Source organism: Scomber scombrus, chromosome 6, assembly GCF_963691925.1.
Source record: "Scomber scombrus chromosome 6, fScoSco1.1, whole genome shotgun sequence".
Lineage (NCBI taxonomy): Eukaryota > Metazoa > Chordata > Actinopteri > Scombriformes > Scombridae > Scomber > Scomber scombrus.
The window spans coordinates 7543229-7562745 of NC_084975.1; the positions used below are offsets into that span (position 1 = coordinate 7543229).

General features: G+C 39.0%; 1 protein-coding gene across 1 annotated transcript in view; it reads right to left on the reverse strand.

Annotated features, from left to right (window-relative positions):
- Positions 1-1522: 1522 nt before the first annotated feature.
- Positions 1523-19517, reverse strand: part of LOC133981701 (unconventional myosin-IXAb-like) — a 163108-nt gene continuing 145113 nt past the window's right edge. Inside the window, exons 28-46 of the mRNA XM_062420525.1 lie at positions 19105-19202; positions 18610-18713; positions 18035-18255; positions 16891-17007; positions 16338-16526; positions 15893-15940; positions 15666-15777; positions 14214-14275; positions 13071-13263; positions 12395-12523; positions 12176-12281; positions 11672-11803; positions 10457-10580; positions 9208-9261; positions 7704-7724; positions 7171-7279; positions 7005-7116; positions 5957-6099; positions 1523-4485 (exon numbers count right to left, since the gene is read on the reverse strand). Of these exons, the coding sequence (XP_062276509.1) occupies positions 4097-4485; positions 5957-6099; positions 7005-7116; positions 7171-7279; positions 7704-7724; positions 9208-9261; positions 10457-10580; positions 11672-11803; positions 12176-12281; positions 12395-12523; positions 13071-13263; positions 14214-14275; positions 15666-15777; positions 15893-15940; positions 16338-16526; positions 16891-17007; positions 18035-18255; positions 18610-18713; positions 19105-19202 (2463 nt within the window). The 3' untranslated portion in view covers positions 1523-4096. The remainder of the gene's footprint in view (positions 4486-5956; positions 6100-7004; positions 7117-7170; positions 7280-7703; positions 7725-9207; positions 9262-10456; positions 10581-11671; positions 11804-12175; positions 12282-12394; positions 12524-13070; positions 13264-14213; positions 14276-15665; positions 15778-15892; positions 15941-16337; positions 16527-16890; positions 17008-18034; positions 18256-18609; positions 18714-19104; positions 19203-19517) is intronic.

Below are 19517 nucleotides of genomic sequence, written 5' to 3' on the forward strand. Positions count from 1 at the left end.
GTGTGTGTGTGTGTGCATGTGTGTGTGTAAATTTGACCACAAGAGAATGTTATTATTCTTCAATATCCTCAATCTTCATGTTAATATTTTCTATGTAAAAAGCTATTTAAAAAACCTATCAAATATTTCGGGTCACAAATGAATTTACCATTTATATAGTAGCTAATAGTTACATTGAGTCAGGCACATAGTTTCTGGCACCTACTTCCAAGGTGCACAGAGAAGGAAAAAACAGTTTCAGGGGAGGCTCAGTGAATGGAAGTGAAAAAATATTATATTAGTATTACATTACTTATCAAATCAAAAGGTGATTTTGTTAAGGAGATAAAATAGTTAATGCAAATTTGACAGTTTTTCCCACTTTCCCACGTTTTTATGTATTTGGTGGAGTCTCAAGTTATGTCATACAGCATTATCAGGCTATCCTTGCTTAGTTGTTGAGTGTCTAAAGGATCAAATAACATAATCACAATCCCATTGCCATCCAGGAATTGAGTGAAACTAAGCAATTAAACTAAGCTCCAGGGGATGATTGAGGACGCACCTCTTTCCAAGCTTTGTCTGAGGGGAGGCCCACAGTCTCAGACTTGTCTCAGGATTTTAAACTCCCTGCTATAGTGTAAAAAACAACTTTATTATGAGACTAACATGTTTCAGCTTGTGGCCTTCATCAGGTTCTTTGTAGGGTTGTTGTATACTGACTTGATGAGGGCCACAAGTCAAAACAAGTCAGTCTCATAATAAGTTTTGACCCTTGGGGAAAAATAGTTACAGACAAAAAACAAAACAACTTCTGGCTAGCACTCTTGGGGATTTGTATTACGGCTCTTTCGAAGTCACCGTCCTCAAACACTTGACTGTGTTGTTTGTGAGTCTTTGTGTAAAAGCATCTGACAAAAAAAAGGCTATGCTAATCTCTCATTAACAGACATGAACATTAAATCTTACTTAAATTAATAATGCAATTATAAATAAAAAAAGAAGCACATTAGGAGAATTGACTTAAATTATCAGTCGTAAGAAGTGTTGGTTGAAACGGTGCAGCTGCATTAATTTTTTCTCTTTTTTTCATTTATTTCTGTTTTAGGACTAGATGATACAATCCCTTGTGACCTGCATTTACCTTAGAAGACATGAGTGTGGATGATCATCCCAACTGCGGGTTTCCAGGAGGGTGCCATGGTGGATATTTAAGGTGGAGTGTAGGGGGAGGATAGACCTTCATCCGGGTCATCAGGTGGTCACCCTTCTTCATACGTGATCTGACAAACATCTGATTAAATATTCAGTGGTTGTGAACCATGAATGACGCAGCTGATGGTCATCAGCTAATATGAGCATCACGTCATTGCTCTGCCTCCTTTGCTTTATTAACTAAAATGATTAAGTTTGTATTAAAAATGAACACAAATATATGATGTGACCCCACAAAAGATACACTTGTGTTAAAAATGTGTGTGTTTGTGTTTAAATTGAACATTTTAAAGACCATCAGGCAAACATGACACAACTCACATTTTGATTTGGCTGCAGTTTTGCTTTTTTAATAAGCAGATGAATTATTCCCCCATAAAGTCTTTTTTTTCTTCTTACAACCATAGACCATGGTATCATTTAAAAAAAAGAAAAGAAATATAACACAAATTGCACCTTATACAGAACTGTGTCCAGAGTGGTGCAGACAAAAAGACACAACGCTTTTCTTTTTTTTTTTTTAATTTGTCTTCGTAGCACAAACATGACAGACCGAGTAGGGCCTGCTAAAATGTTGCCATGATTAATAGTAGATAATGAACCGTACACAGGATAATATATCCTTTTATAACACCTTTTTATGACAGATTCTTTTTAAACCAATGTACACCCCAAAAGCATGATCATAAATAGTACATACACTGTGTATAAAAGAGGAACAAAAACAACCAGAGAAAGCAGAGCATGCTTTCCAGTGACAGGTACATTCACTTTTTTTAAATCTTTTTTTTTCCTTTCTTTTTTTTTTTTTTGCAGAATACCATATGGACTGAGACATGTACAAATATCGTCCTGTCAAATATCAGCTTTTGTCCTTTCAGCTCACCTCCATAACTGTTTATTTTTATTTTCATTCTTCTTCTTCTCTTAAACAGGTCTACAGTGTGTGCTGCAAGTCTCCGCACCTGCATTAAGTCTTCACTGAGCATCAAGGAAAAGTTGATTAACACTGATTGTGTTGTGGTGAGATCGGAGCAAAAAGTTATCTGTTCACAGACGCAGAAAGCGAGGAGAGATATTGCAGTTTATAATGCGGAGACATCGTTGCTGTTTAGCTACTGAGAAGGCCCATAAAACTGAATATTACACCGACTGCTTCGATACTGTATGGACAGACAGACAGACAGAAAGGGAGTAAGAGTAAGCAAACACATGGACGGTCTGAGTTAGTAGTTAGTTGCTACTTAATTTTTGATTAAATGCTACTTTTCACAGCCAAAGCCGGGAGAGAAGAGGATGGAAGAGCTGTTATTATGAGAAAGAAGGAGAAGAAGAAAGTGTTTTGGATGGCTCAGAGGACGACGTGGACGGTTTGAATGAGAGTGTGTAGGTGAGTTGCAAGAGTTTCCCCCACAGGTGCAATTAACTAAAGGTTTTCTTTAGTTTAAGAGTAGTTTTTAGCGTCACTTGATGGCCTCTGAAGACGTTTTAAATGCCTTAAAAGAGGAACATTTGTGGGGGGAACACGTATGTGTGTGCAGAGAAGACTAAATGTGCACAAAGTGGGAGCTGATACAGTGGCAGGAATCCATCCATTCATTCATTCAGGCATGCACACACACACATACATACACATGGACTGGAAAGAAAAATGGCTTTCATTTAAACAAAAATAAACCATGAAATCATAACAATATTGACAACAAAAACATGACATCTTTGATATCAATAGCAACATCTATAATACAGCAATAATATCAAAAAAAGAAAATTCAAGTCTTGACATCGTAACACTGATGTATTTGAATAAAACAGAAGGAGAAAGGAAAGCTTGCAGGGAAGAGCGGACGCAAGCTGGGAAAAGCAGACACAAATACACTTATGGCTGATTGACATTTGAGACCTCAGGTCAAGAACACGTGACAGCTTTTCTTTCTATTATTTCTCACTCAAAACCGACTCTGTTCATTGTGAAATAGGAAAAGACAGACACTAAACCCAAAAAACCCCCAGAAGGACAGGAAACCAGCACAGAAACGAAAGTGGAACCTGGATCCCACACACTTCACTTTGCAAAATAGACGACAGGAAATAACAAGGAACGACCCCGGAGCAGCACTGGAGTTTCTTTCTATATACACTTTTTTCCTCTGTAACATAATTATAATAATTAATAATAATAATTAATAATAATAATAATAATAATATGTAACATACAGATGTAACATATATTTGTACAGTCTCTTTAAACTGGCGTAGGAAAAAGTGTAATGGAGAAGCATGCAGCCTCTTGGCTGGTGTGTCCCGTGTAAACGTGAAAAGCAGACTTAGCTTGGCGCTGGTTACAGACTAAATGTCCGCCAGTTCAGTCAGTATGGCTACATTTCTTCTGAGTGGCTTCAACCACCTGCCCACATGCTAAAAAGTAAAGATGGGGCACTATAGATTTGGCTTTGCAGGTGTGGGGTTTTTTCTGCGTCTCATCACCTGTCCTTCCCTTCTTCTTCTTCTTCTTCTTCTTCTTCTCTCTCTCCTCTAGCGGACCCCTGGTGCTCCAGCAGGGGTCAAACAGCATTCAGTTCAGAGGGCAAAGGTCAACACACATGGCCAACCACGTCTTTTCACTTTGTCGCTCTGCTCCAGCTCTCTGCCTTTGACCGTCTGTTGTTTTTGTCCCTCTGTGTAACATCCAGTCGTGTCCTCTTTTAACTCTCTGCTTTTTTGACTGGACCAGGGGGAGGAGGGGGGTGGGCACTGAGGAGGGGCAGCAGGCGACACTGGGCACGAACCTTTGCCCCGTGACCAGCCTCGTTCAACCCCCAGACTCTCCCTCCTCCCTGTCTCACCCGCCCACCTCTGAGCTTGGACGGGGCAGCGGCTGGCGTTCCTTCCCTCCTCAGCATCACACCATGAACTCGTTGCTGCCGTACAGAACCAGCTGCTGTGGCGCCGAGCTGAAGTCCGGCTCCCTCCGGTGGCCCCCCGAGGGCTCTCGTGGTGAGCTGCGGCTCAGCCTGAGCCTGTGGCGGGTCTTACCGGATCTTTGCCCCGCCTCCGACTCTGTCAGAGGGGTCCCCAAGCTGCAGGAGGTGAGCAGGGGACCGGAGGAGGAGGAGCGGAAGCGGTAGTGAGGGGACGGAGAACCAGAGGCGTTTGAGGAGAAAGAGGATGAGGGGTAGTAGGAGGAGATGGTGGAGGTGGAGTCCGCTGAGTCCTGGGAGTCAGGCTGGCGGCGCAGAGCTCGTCTGCCCTTAGCATCCGACTTTCTGGTGCGATAAGTGCCGCTGCGATCTGTGGAGAGAGAGCAGCAGCGACAGACAGATGGTTAAAGGTGAGAATATTCCAAAATGTTGTTATTGTCAACAAATCAAATGAAAAGAACAAAAAAAACAATGTGTTCTTCCATCTCTCCGTACCTTCTGACCATAGCACTTCTCAGTCCGCCCATTCATTCCTTCTGTAATGTAGATCTTTAAAAATGGGTCATGAATATTTACTTTTACTTTTAATACATGCTATCAACTAAAAGACATTTTCTTAACTTTATGTTTTAGCTTATTTTCATGAATCATCCTTCACCTACAGTAAATTTCTTGTTCTACTGATTCTGTTGAAAATTGTATGAATAGATACATTTCTTTCTTTTACTTTATGAAGCACTTGCTAACAATGAAGAGGCGTTTTATGGGCATTTTCCAGCTCACTGCTTTGAAGAGAAACATATTTGAGCCCTTTGGCCTCAATGCAGACCTGACTTTGCCTATAATGCACCAGTATGCTGAGTCATTTCACCTTTTGTACTTGATTTTTGTAACATTTACATATACTTTGCTTTCTAATGACTCTTCTGTGATTAAAGTGGCACTCAGGTTTTATTTATCCAACAGATTTAAAAGTCTAAATCAAGTTAATTTCAATTATAAAACCCAATGTCACAAACTTGCCTCACAGTGCTTTAAAATCTGTAGAGCACTGTTCTTTAGACCTTGGTTTTAAATAAGAAAACAATCTTTTTTACAGGGGGAAAAAATGGCAGAATTCTCATCAAAGAAGGATGGATCCCTCTTCTAGGACAGACAAGCATGCAATAAATGTTAAGTGCACAGAATAGACCAAAACAGCAATTTGGAAAATCAGGATGACAAGTCAAATCCTGATTTAAAATGATTTTGAACCTATAATTCAATGATTAAATTACACTGATATACATGTATATTCTATTTTACTATAACATACTGTATATTAATTTGCCTTTTCTCTTTTCCATTTTGACATTTTGCACTAATAAAGACAATCAATCACTGTGCTTGTACTTTGTAATGATTTTTGAACCTCTATAAATATAAAAAAGATAATCATTATATTAGTTATTGTACTATCTGTGACTCATCTGTAACAGGGAAGCTGTCTTTATTGCGCAAATTATTAACTCATTTTATATGTGTAAATACACTGCACACAGTCAGTTAACCTTCCTTCAATGTGTGCATTTACAGTAACTCTTTCATTTTAACCAAGTTATGGCAATAATCTTCCTGCATACTGTCATATAAACATCTTAACCAGACTGTCTCACAGAGTGATTAACAGACTGTATCTGCTATAATTAAAATATTTCCTTAATTAAATCAAAGTAATAAAATTATAGCGTGCAATAAAAGTTATAATGTCCCTAATGACTGTGATTATAAATGATGCGAACAGTTTTCAGTCTACCACAGTGATAATCACAGCAAAGAGTTGTTGCCTCGAAATAACTCACCAGAGGAGTCGGGGGTGGCTCCCTCCGTCTCCATGGTGATATTCTCAGAGCTGTCTGCTGTGCCGATGGAGGCTTCAGATTCGGGAGTCTCATCGTCCGACGTCCGCGGCTCCAAGATCAACATCTCGTACGTCAGCTCCTCCCTGTCGACACACAAACACACACGACTCAGAATAAATTAAACTTCCTGCTTTACCAACAACAAATGATGACTATAATAATACTGGATTTTGTCTTGATGACATGTTAGTAGTTTCAGCTGATCCGTTTAACAGGCTTAAACACACAAGTAGTCAGTCATTACTTTAGAGCCACCAGCTGATATTAGAGCAAGGTGTATTTTTATGTGGAGCCATGATTTGTGAGCCGATTTAGTGACTAACATTTCAGTTATTATCTCACTGGATGAGAATATTGTGGTGATTTTCTACATTTTTCTTTTTGTCAACTAATCTCATGTACAGATCCCAAACTAACAATTAACTTTTTTACTCTATTTAGTATTTAGTTTGTATCCAAAGCCTGATATCGCTTATTCCTCTCTGCAGTAGACCTCCATTGTTGTCAAAAAAATACATTAAAAAAACCACCAGCCACATAAATCATGTTTCCTTTGAGTAATTTAGTGTAAGACTGACGCCACTGAGCAAGTGCAGGAACCAGCCCTGTTTAGCTTGTTGTGCTCCATATCACAACCTCTCGACTTTGCACTACAGTACATTGTAAATAAACCTTTGTATAAAGTCAAGAGATCGTAATAAAAATGAAGGTCAATGGCAGAGAGAGAGATAAGATATATCAGGCTTCAGAGACACACCTTATTCTTACATCGAAACAGTATATTCAGTTTTGTGGGCCTTCTCAGTAATGATATCTCCATTGTTGGTTTGGCTCTGAACATGAGATTACAGATGAATACAGAAAATCACCAACCTTATCTTTCAAAGATAGTTAATCTTTAAAGGAAACACATTGGTACAGGTGTAGTTTATGCTTTTAATACTATGTCTGTGATTCTCTGAAAAGTCCATCTACATAGACATCATACTTCTCTTTCTGCAGACTCTCGATCTGCTCGGTGAGGATTCGCTCCTCCTGCTGCATCGCCAGCTGCTGCTGCTCGCTCAGTCCGGCCTCTGCTGTATCCTCTCCTCCTCCTCCTCCTCTTCCTCCTCCTCCTCCTCCTCCTCCTTCACCATCTCCTCCACCTTCGCCTCCTCCTCCACCTCCTCCTGCACTCTCTCCATCTACCACAGGGGGCACCTTAGGACTGTGAGGAGGCGAGGGCGTGTTGGTGCTGCTTTGCCGAATGCGGCTTTTGCTCTGCAAATTCACACACACACACACACAAAATCACACAGTGTTGATGAGGAAGAGGTGGAGCAGTGACTTTGTTGCTGACAGACAGAGATGGAGCACAGACTTTGGAGACACACTGCTGGATGTTTTCACAAGATACTGATCATACAGAGATGTATTGACCACAGTTCATGACACTGCTAAGAAACTATGATATATATATCTGCTATTGTAAGCACACACACACACACACACACACACACACACACACACACACACACACACACACACACACACACACACACACACACACACACACACACACACACACACACACACACACACACACACACACACACACACACACACACACACACACACACACACAGCCTGCTACAGACACACACACAGTCTGCCACACACACACCCACTGACAGGTAGGTATTACCTTAAGTTTAGCTGTGTTAGGCTGCATGTTTATAAGTCATGAAGCAGACATAAAAAGCAAAGAGCCTTCAGTGGAGATAAAGTCTCTCTGAGCGTTCACCACAAACAAACATCAAACAAACACAAACTAAACTAGCTGCACTGCTACCTGTCACAACCCTGAAAAAATACTAAATACACTGACTTGCCTTATTTCAGCCACCAGAAAAAGGAAAAAGTACCTCTACTAGTCCCACAGGAACGGTTCCACTGACTTTTTTATACTGTTATCATTTTAACCAACAAGCTACATTGTTAGCTCGTTTTGACTTGGCAAACATAGCAATGACGCTACTGTTGAAATTAGTTAGAAATTAACTTTACACAAACAACAGATGTACATTATGACACAAACTGTATGTGAAAGTGCAGGTTTACTGTAGGTCAGTTAAGTAATGCTAGAAACGATATATTGCTTAAAAACATTGACATGTAGGTGCTTTGATTTGATATTACAACTGTGTCCTCATATTGTTTAACTTTCTAGCAGTTTTATTATTAAATGCTGATATATAGCATCTAGCTGATGTTATTTAGTGCTGAAACCTCCTCTGTTCACACAACAGGCGGCTCACAAGCTGAATTGTGAGTCAAATTGTCAGTCTAACGTCTTGAGTCACGAGTCCGAGTCAAGTCCTCAGCCTAAAATTTCAGTATACTTGGGAACAAACTTGAAGTTTGTGAAAAAAGCACCAATGAATTCCCAATGCATTTTAATCTAAAAAGTTTCAGTCTGAAGTCAAGTCACAATCTTTATTTATTTATTAATTGTCTGGTCAATAAAATTATGATTTAAGTCAGATTTAAATGTCATGTAAAAATACTTTGTGTCTTATATATATATATATTTTTTTTTACACAATAAGCTATCTTTAAACTTCTACTACTTCTCCTCCTTCCTCTGAATCTACTGGCATGTAAATATTATTGATTTGAACTGCTGGACACAAGCTGTCTCCTTCTTCACTGTAAAGTCCTTTCTCATGTATGTACACTGGAGGCTTCAAGTTTCCACATCACACTTGTATAAGCTGCATACTGAACCTCGATTGGAGAGGTTCAGAGCAAACAGCCTTCTGGTATCAAACTCTGCTCAAACATCAACAGTGAAGCGACAATAAGCAAAGCACATTTTCAACTCGAAGCAGACGTCATCCAGAAACGTAACCAACACAGCGACATCGCAGTTCCCATTTGGTTTAAGTACAAATACTAAAAATGTAACAATGTCAATGTGTGACTGTGCTGCTCATCAACACAGTCAGCTGATTAACTTTTAACAAAACAGTGAAAAAAAACAACACAGACAGACACCTGAAAGACAAATAGCTTTCAGACGGACAGACGTGACAAGCACTGTGACTGGACGTGACAAATATCATGAGCGGACGGAGATAGTCGACTGACGGACAGGACAGGACAGGACTGGTGGTGGGCGGCACATGGAGTGAGAGGGGCATACATACCGGGGTGGCAGTGCGGGTTATGCTCATAAACCTAACAGCAATTAGTATGGGTTTCTGGAAGAAGAGGTGGAGGCGGGGAAGGAAGGAAGGAAGGAAGGAAGGACAAATTAGGGTCAGGGAGTGGTTAAGGTAAAGTCTAGATACAGCTGGATCTTTGTTGAGAAATTCAAGAGGATTTTGGAGCCACTAACGAATTAACAGCAACTTTCCGATTACTGTTTGTGACAATGATGCTCCTTAAGGATCACAGCATCTTCATTAAATCCTCGTCCAGATCTAGTCATAGCTGTTTTCAGGCTGACTGCTGGACATTAAAGCAAAGTTTAAACAAAAACTATTATCTCAGTGGGTTGTAAGTCACTCATGCTCTCTCTATTTTTCTCTGCACCTGAAATGAAGTACTAGAAGAATCATATCAAGGTCTTTTAATTTGATGGTTTTCGGCTGCGTTTTTAAGATTCATGTTGTTTATGGGGATATCTTTCTTTCACTGCAACATTGTCCTTATTACTGCTGATTTTATTCATTCATTTAAAAAATAAGTTTAGTGACATTTCCATTTTCCGATATAATCTTTAACTCACATTTTACAAATAAGTCAGTAGCATTAAGCTACTTGAGGTTTTGGGTCAGCTGTTTCTCTTATATTTAGTTCTATATTCATGTTTTTTTTTTTATTTAATAAAAGAAAATTGATGTTGGGAGCCCCTGAGACTCAGAGCTTAACATCTGACTTTAACCAAACAGAAAACAAGAGTAGGAACATGCATTAATAACAGATCATAATAGGTATTAGTCAGCAAAGTTAAAATATGTTGCTTGTTAATGTGCAGCTTGCAAAGATATTCAGCCTGTTATTAAAGCCAAATATACGTCTTTTTCTGGGCAATGTTTTGCGTGTTTTTAAGCTATAACCCTTTTGAGTGTGTGCCTTTTTTTGTCAGCTTTCTGCTTGTGTGACAAAAAAAACAAACAGCAAAATCTGTTGATGAAAGATGTAAAGAAACACAGAGGAATGACCTCCTGTCATGGCCGTGTGAAAACCATGCCAGCTGCTCATCGAGCTGAAAAGTGTCACCATTAAATGATGAGTGAGAGGAACAAGTAGGAAAACATCCACCTTCATGACAGGCAATAAGGAATATTCATACTAATATCTTTGTAATGGTAATACATAATGTATGTCATGATTATGTAACTTCAATTCAAGCGAGTCCGTTTATTAGCAGCAGCTGCCGTCCGTTCTTACCATGGATCTCCTGATGGAGGTCAGTCTGCTCTTCGCTTTGCTCTCTGCAAACTCCAGACTGTTGATGTCCTTCAGACGAGCTTTGTACTTGCTCATCTGCTCGTTGATGATCAGCTCCACACACCTATAGTATGAGGAAAGAGGAGAAATCCATTTAAAAAACAGAAATAGAAAAGCATACTGTAGTATCTCAGCCTGAAATCAACAGACAGATGGTGTGAAAAATAATATTTGTAAGTGTGATTCCTCTTCTTCTCTGCCTGCTGATTGTGTGATAGGTTTGGGCTTCTTGGCTGAGGAGCCAATAGCAAAGTTGGGGAAGACATCAGGAAACTGCCTACACCTGACAAAGTAAGGGCTCAGCCTATTTAAAGGTTCCCTGTGGAGTGTTTTTGATTATAGCACCTCTATGGAGCAGTTTTTAAATAGTGGGTCCCTGGTTTTTTTGCATCATGCATGCAAACGTGGGTGATGTGATACACAGTGCTATCTATAGCTTCACACTATTCCTCTGATCTACAGGTGGCTGTAATGATCCAGTAATGCACCAATAAAGGCAGAGGAGAAGAAGAAGAAGAAGAAGAAGAAGAAGAAGAAGAAGAAGAAGAAGAAGAAGAAGAAGAAGAAGAAGAAGAAGAAGAAGAAGAAGAAGAAGAAGAAGAAGAAGAAGAAGAAGAAGAAGAAGAAGAAGAAGAAGAAGAAGAAGAAGAAGAAGAAGAAGAAGAAGAAGAAGAAGAAGGATTTTAAGTTCTTAAAAAATAGTTTTGAAAATGTTTTATGAGGAACGACATTGACACATTTATTAGATAAAATTGATACACAGAATGAGTTTTAGTGAATAATAGTGAATGAAAACATAAATTATGTATTATTTGTTTACAGGTAAACTCCACAGGGCAGCCTTAAATGGCTTCATTTTTAAACTCAGCCTCTTCTCTTCTTTTTAGGCCTCGACCAGCCAGGTTTTGTGTTTGGATTGTGTGCATTCATAACTCCCCAAGCAGATTAAATAGATGTAGCTGACTAATAAAAAATTTCCCCCAGACACTTAATTAATGTGTGGTTCCCTTTTTCGTCACTGACTCTCAGCCAGTTTGTGAAAATTGAGGGTTGCACATGTAATGAATTAATAACTGCAGACTATTATCTTGTTAATGAACCTCTGGCAGGTGATTCAGAGAGTTAATTTGGGATGTTTAAGGAGGATGGACGTACGCTGTAGTCTTGCTGATATCTTGGACGCTCTGCAGCGGGTCGATGGTGTCGGGGCAGCGGAGGATGCAGGGAGCGAACACGATGGCGAGGGCGTTGGCTGACATCCTGTTTGTATCCTCTTGCAGGGCGATCCTGCAACAAACCACAACATAATCCTGTTAATCCTGTTGTTGATTTTCACAGAGAACGATATCCAAACGTAACACTGAGAGGATGATGTGTGACGGCTAATCTGATGTGTTTGATAACCAGTGAGGAAGAAAGGAGAGAGGGAGAGGGAGAGGGAGAGGGAGAGGGAGAGAGAGAGAGAAAGAGAGAGAGAGAGAGAGAGAGAGAGAGAGAGAGAGAGAGAGAGAGAGAGAGAGAGAATCTGAAACCACTTTTTCTAGGATTTTAAAAAAGCTGACACTGGCTCCCAGATCTTGTTTCAAAATGTAATTTTCAGACACAAATGGGCTTCCTGTGGGCTTTGCTGCTGGTGTTAATGCTCATCTCATTTCTCACCTGACCAGATGGAAGATGAGGCGCTCCAGCGTGCTGAGGTGTGTCCTGCTGAGCTGGTCGATCACAGAATACACCCCTCGAATCACCTCCCGCTTGTCTGGTTGACCTGAAAATAAAACACAGACGTCATCCAACCACAGAGTCTGAAACTGACTCTCAGCTGAGGGACTGATGAACAGTAAAGAGTAGTAGTCTGAAAGGGGCTAATGATGAGCTTACCCATGGCTCTGAGAAACTCCTCGTACAGTTCAAAGGTCATGAGAGGGCTGGGTAGGTCTCGGAGCCACTGTTTGAGCACACTGGCGATGACGTGGATGTTGTAGTCGTCCAAGTTCACGGTGTTAACATCTGGAAGAGAGAGATCATGTTCAAGCAAAGAAAACTCGACCTCCATCTGTCTGTTTTTTTACTGAAATATGTGAAATTGTTTTTAAACAGGTGTCTGCTTTCTCTTTCTAATTCTTTTAAATTTCTTTCTGTAATTACACAATTAGAAAAGTATTTAAAGTAAAAGTACTCTGTTTAGGGGTTCCCAATGTAGGAGTTGGGCCCCTACAAAGGGTCACTAGATAAGAGTGATCATGAGATAATTAATGGGAGAGGGAAGAGGGAAAAACAAAGTTTTGATACATAAATTTAGATTATTATTTTTTTTAGACTTTTAGTCTGTAATACATTCATAACTGAAGTACGAAACTAAAGTTTGTGTGAAGAACTTTTATCCTGTCATTAACTCTGACCACAACTAATGATATTAAATGTCTCTACAGCATGGATATCAAATCCTTAAAAATTAATTAACAAGGAAAATGTGGAATGTAGAAGTGTTTTCAACGGTAAAATAAAACATGAATGATTATTTTTTTCCTTGCTTTAGAGCCGATGTAAGTCTCACCTGTGTCCAGCCCCTGACGGAGTTCTTTGATCTTATTGGTGGAGCCCGACTTCCTGTAGATCCCCTCGGTGTAGAGTCCGTGCATCTCGATGTAGTTGATGAGTTTCTCCACCAGCTGCGGCACTGTTCGCTCCTCGCTGGTCAGACGGGAAAGCTCCACACCAAACTGCCGAGACGACAGCTCTGGATCGTACTTTTATAGACAGACACACAAAATAATCTTGTCATTTTATATCTATTCTGTTCACACACTGCTGTACTGCCTGTCTGTCCTTCCTGGAAGAGAAATCATTCCTCTTTAGCTCTTTCTGATATTAATTTGTGATTTGTGGTATTGGGGTATATAAATAAAGGCCAACTTTACTTTATAGTCTTTTTTTAATAGTTTATAGTCTTTTTATTTGATTTGATTTGTGTTTTTGATGTTTGATTTGTTTTTCTTTTCTTTTGTCTACTTTATTTTACACCATTTTATTATTATCATTCAGTTTTATATTATACATTTTATTTATCTATTTCTTTTGTCTTTTAATCTCTTTCTTAACCTAGCTTTACTCCAGCTTTTATTAAACTTCATCTTATTTACTGTATTTACTTTTCTTTTGTCTTTTTAATCTATTAATCTAATCTTTAACCTAGTTTTTTTACTCTAACTCTTTTTACTTAACCTTTTCTCTTATTCTCTCTTATCTCTTTTTTTAAAAGGTGCTATTATAATAAAGTAATTATTATTATTATTATTATTATTATTATTATTATTACACCCAAAATCCAGTAGGCTTGTTCCAAAAATATGAAAAGGTAACATCTCAAATTTTTCTAGTGAGATTTGTTTTTGGATCACATCACAATAGAAAAACAAGGTGTGACACACAGACTACATCTACACATATATAACCAAAGCAGAATCACTCTAAAAATAGAGAAAATCATTGTAAACAATTTCAGACGACCTTTAATTTTCTGCTTTGTAATATGACACCAAGTCATGAAGTAAGAATCTGATAATTGGTTTGATTACTGCCTTAACTGTTTGATATATCATTGTCATATATACATGTATCCATTGCTTTCTCTAATGAATCATTACACCTTTGAAACAAAAAGAACCCTGAAAATAACAAAAGACAAATCTCCACTTACCTTTTTACTGCACTTTGTGGTCATCTTGGAGCAGCACTTCCTGTGGCAGGCGTAGCGACACACTAAACAGAGCAGAACGACACAATCAGACCGATGACATCTCAACAACCTCCGCACCCAACTGAAACGACGGCTGCAGCCAGTCACGACTTCAGAGAGTCGGGTAAACGTCGAGGTGGAACAAGGTTGCTCTCTCTCTCTCTCTTTGAACCGCCGTCAGAATTGTGCATATGGAGCTTATAACTAGATAGAGGATAGATTTATGAAAGGAGCGGGAGGTTTAATCTAATTTTTCTGACACTCAGAGAGGCAGGACGAGTGGGTGAGTTTGTGTGTGCGGACGTGTAGCGCGTGTGTCTGTGTGAGAAGAGGAGGAGTGGGTGTAATGTGCTGTGTGGGTGGAAATAAAAACGACATGCATAGATTTGAGTGCCTCTGGGTAAGTGAGTTAGGAGAACATTAGGAACTGCTGGTGGTGTGTATATCTGTACGTGTGTGTAATACTGGGAAGACTTTCACATCTTTACAGCCTGTTTTTGGCCCAAAACACAAAAGGGCAAAAGAAAAAAAAATGCTTCAGATGAAACTAAGAGAAAGTATCTTTAAATGTATTTACAACAAGGCAAAGGTCTTTGAATATTTTGGGTCTTTGACTTCCATGACTTATTTTACTATGATTTTCCAGTAAGAAGACATTCAAGAAAAGATAATTAATTCGATAGAGTTTGGAGCACAGATTGCTGTTCATATCAGTGTCCAGACATAATAAAGTGAGCGTAAATATTCTAATAAAAGTAATATTCCTTTCTCGAGTTTAACTTGTTTAGGCTTTCTGGCTTTCATCAATAAAGTCTATAAATAGAGATGCTGCTTAACTCTGTTTCCAGTCATTTCATTTTGATGCTTAATATCAGTAAAACCTCCAGATATTCTTCATTATACGACCACCACAAACCATCTAAACTATCTGTACCACCTTCATAAGCATAACCTGTTATAATGTTGAATTGTTAAAGGTACAAAAACTAAAAGGTAAAAATGCTGCCTTCAATAGCCCGAAAGCCAAGACTACAGTTTGCTGTTTATTATATTTCAGAAGTTTTAATTTTGAGTAAAGAGCAAGAAAAAAAGGAAGAAATCCCACTTCTATTTTTGTTGAGTTGTTTGAAGTGGAAGTGATGCAGCTTTTGTAAACCATCCAATCAGAACAGAGTGAGCGCCTTAAAGAGACAGGAACTGAAACGGCCTGTTTCAGACAGAGGCTGAACTGAGGAGCTACATAATGAGCCAGTATAAGATGAATAAGGACTTTTTTGAACTGTGAATCATCAGGATATTCCAGTAAAGCAACAGAAATAAAAATATAGAGCTGGAAATGTGCACGATACATCCCCTTTAATTACTGTTTTGCTACTAAATATGTTAATGTGCATTTGCATGTCTGATCCTCACGTTTGCAGACGCAGGCTCGGTCCATCATCCAGATGAGGGAGGAGCAGTACTCGCAGTAGGTCGGGATGCTGTACTGGGTGGACTTGAAGATGTGGCCATTGTGTTCCTCCACCTGCAGGAGGCAGCAGAACCACAGGTCAGCTCCGTTCAAACTATTAAAGTTACTGTTTTTTATCCAAATACTTTCTTAAGATCTATACCAAAGTGTCGTTAAATTTCCAACTCACAATGTCAGTTTCCTTTTTCCTCGACTTCTTGCGCTCACGTTTAGGAGCCTGGAAAGAGAGGAATGTGTTATTCTTATGTGTGTGTCTCATATGAGGGCTGCACATGTAATGAATTAATAACTGTAGACATTGTATTGCAAGTACAAAAGTTACTACATTTTCTCCTATAGTCAGAAACGTTTACAGAATGCCTATTAAGTAAAAACGTACATGATATAACTACAAATCTTTACATTTTCTGCATGAGTTTTATCATTTACAGTGAAATATATCTGCTTGTTTGCTTACTTACATTTCTTTGTTGTGTTTTCTTTAAAGTAACTTTAAATAAACCTGTCAAAAATCACTCTAAGCTTAAATATATGTCCATCAATGAAGCCAAACAGCCAGAAGTAAGTACTGCAGAGTCCTTTCCATTAATCTGTTCAGTCTTTAACTTTCTTACCCTGCCGATGGTTCCCTCCATGGGCTTGTATTCAGTCATGAACTCGTCCAGGAAGACCTTAAAGGTGTTGACCCACACCTTCACGGGCGACTCGCTCCAGTCCCTCTGCTCCAGGCGCATGGTCTTCTCCAGGATGTGCTCGAACAGGGCGTAGAGATCCTTGTAGCGGATACTCTTCCCATCATCCATCTAGCGGTGAGCATGAAGGAGAGGAATGGAGTGATCACAGCTCTTTGTGTTACAGATGATGTATTTATAATAGTTATAGTTTGGATAATATTCAGCATCGGTTAACATTTACTATTCAGGGTTATTCTGCTGAATTCGGCTTATTGGGGTTTATTTGTGTCCTCTTAGGTGCCAGATGGGTGCGGTGCTTCACTGGACAAAACATTACATGCCAGAAAGCCTCGACAATCACAGGAAAGTATTTGAGAGTCAATTTAGCATACTTTAGCGTGATTGACAACTTCCCCAACTTCCCTATCTCACTGGTGTTTCAAGCAGAGCTGAGGGAAAACAAAAAAGAGAGAGAAGAGCAGAGAGGACTCACAGCCAGGGCGGTGGAGTATGAGTTGAAGATGTTGATCCTGAACTCCTTCAGTGCTTTCTTGAAGACGAGATCCACCATGGTGTCCTTCTTACCGTCTTCAGACTCCAGGTCAGCAATCTGGAGGGGACAAATAATCTTCATATAAACATCCTCACGTGATAAAAACAAGAATAGCTGACCAAAATCATGCTAAATCAATGTTTTAATCTAATATAAAATGCAATATCATCCTTAAAAAAGTGGAAAAATGATGCTGCAGCACAATAATTCCACTTTGGCATGAACATACAAAATATGTTAGCGCTAGGCTATTTTGAAGCTGATGCCAACCTGATCATACCTGTTCTTACTAAGTACTGTAAACTGAGACGTGCACTTTCTCTCCAAATGCACTTCAATGCACTCTGCTGCTAATTGTTTGTTCTTTTTTTGTTTTGCACTGCTGTGGGCTAAGAGGAGCAGCATTGTGTGTATGCAAGTACACAAGAAAATGGCAATAAACTTAATCTTAATAATAGTAGCTAACATAGACAAATCTGAGCCATAAATCAGACAATAAAGACAAAAAATGACACTGAGGATACTTTTCATAAGACTGTCGGTGTCTGCAAAATTCAGCAAGTTGAATATAAGACTTTAAAAATACACATTTAAACCTGCAGTAATTGATTTTATTGGCCATTTGAGGGCAGTGAAAAAAGCTGTAAAAACAACATAACATATGTTATAAAGCTGAAGTGGCATACATTTGTCTTTTCATTATGAAGAAATGTGTGTATTTTGTGCTCTATGATATTAATTGTATCTCATCGTCTTGTGAAAATATATATTTAATCTAATTTTGTCAGGTAGAACCAGAGTTATTGTTGCCTGTTTACTTTTTTAAAAGTGCATTTCTATTAACAAATGAGATGCTGCATGAGACCCTGTTAGATTATCTGTTGATTAGCACTGTGACTATTTAAAAGCATGAAACTGATGGCAATTTTTCTAAAAGTCCAACATGACAGACATTGCAGAATTCATCCAGTAACATACAGTACATAACATATATATGAACATTAGAGTCTTCAGGTGGATCTCACTCTATTTTACATGTGTGTTTTATTTAAGTGTGTTTTATTTTCCAGGGTTGAACTCTGACCTTCTTCATGAGGAAGTCGTTCATGGTGCGGTAGTCGTGGGTCGAGGTGAGGATGTGCAGAGCGTCGTTCTGCCACTGGGCGGGCTCCAGAGCGATGCTGCTGATCTTCACGCTGCGACGCCTCCTCATCTTCGGGGACAGCTCCTTGTTCTCCTTGCTGTCCCTGACCCCCTGCGGAGCAGCTGCCTCCAGGTCTGGACTGTGAGGAGGAGACGGGCCTTCTGGGAAGACAGAGATAGAGAGGAAAGGGATTACTAAAAATGATTTGTGATTTTGTTAATCCAGCAGTGAAAGTAACTAAAAATGTGTTTCCATATAAAAACGTTATTATTCTATTAAATAATGTTCTTTACAGCAGCAGACTGTACTCTGTGTGCTGCTGTTCTGTTTCTCATCATGACCCCTAAACATTTTGTTGAGGAGGGCAGCCAAAACTGAAATCTGCCAGCAGGGGAAATGTGTGCTAGCAGTCCTGTAAAAAATGTGTATATTGTTGTATTTGTGTTAAATTTGTAAATCTTCAGTCAAAGGCTTAAGACAACACATTGTTTGTGTGTAGGTGCTTTTTATTTTACCATGTGTCTCTGCAGCTTCGCTCCTGCTCGCCTGCTTCTCTCTTGACAGTTTTTTCTCGCTGTGTTTCGTCTTGCTCCAGAATCGCATCTTCCCTCTCATCCTGCTATATCACACAACACAAATGATTCATTAAAAATCAATTCACCTAAAAGGTATGTCAAAAAATGGGGGAAAAGTAATGAAAAAGCATATTCTTTCAATTGTATGCATGCAAGAATAGCATCTCTATGACACATTGCAGCTATAAAATAAAACAACTAAACCACCAGAAATACCATACGAAGCCAGTCACTGCTTTTTAAAGATGTATCGTCTTTTAGAATAGTTTATCCAAAATAAGTTGGGAGTCAATAAGGGAAAAAAATCAAAAAAAGAAACTACATAGTCAGATATATTCTGCTTCTACTAAAGAAAGAAGTTAATGTATTTGGCTTAATAAAGAACGAAAGCAATATTAAGAAGTAACATTAAAAAGAGACATTCGAGGAATCTACCTTCCATCCTGACTGGATGTTTTCCGGAGGACCTCCACCTTGCCCAGGTCTCCTGACGACATGGTCTTATGGATCTTCTTCTGATCTTTGTGAGAAGACTGAAGAGCAAAGAACAACGTTGGGTCAGTCATAAAATATATGAAACTTAACTTGAATTATCCCGGACTCTGTGGTTTTTTAATGAGTGGAGTTTAGCAACCATCTCCAGATACTCCATGTTCCTGTTTAACACAAGTTGGTTCCTCTATGTGGACTATATACTAATAATATAATACTATGTGATGGAGTAATACGGCATGTTAATACAATTTATTCTGTAATATTCAGTAAACATTTCTAAATTGGGTGTGTGTCCACATATTTCAGGTAAAGTATTTCTCTTCAGGCTCGACTTATTCTACTAAATCTACACA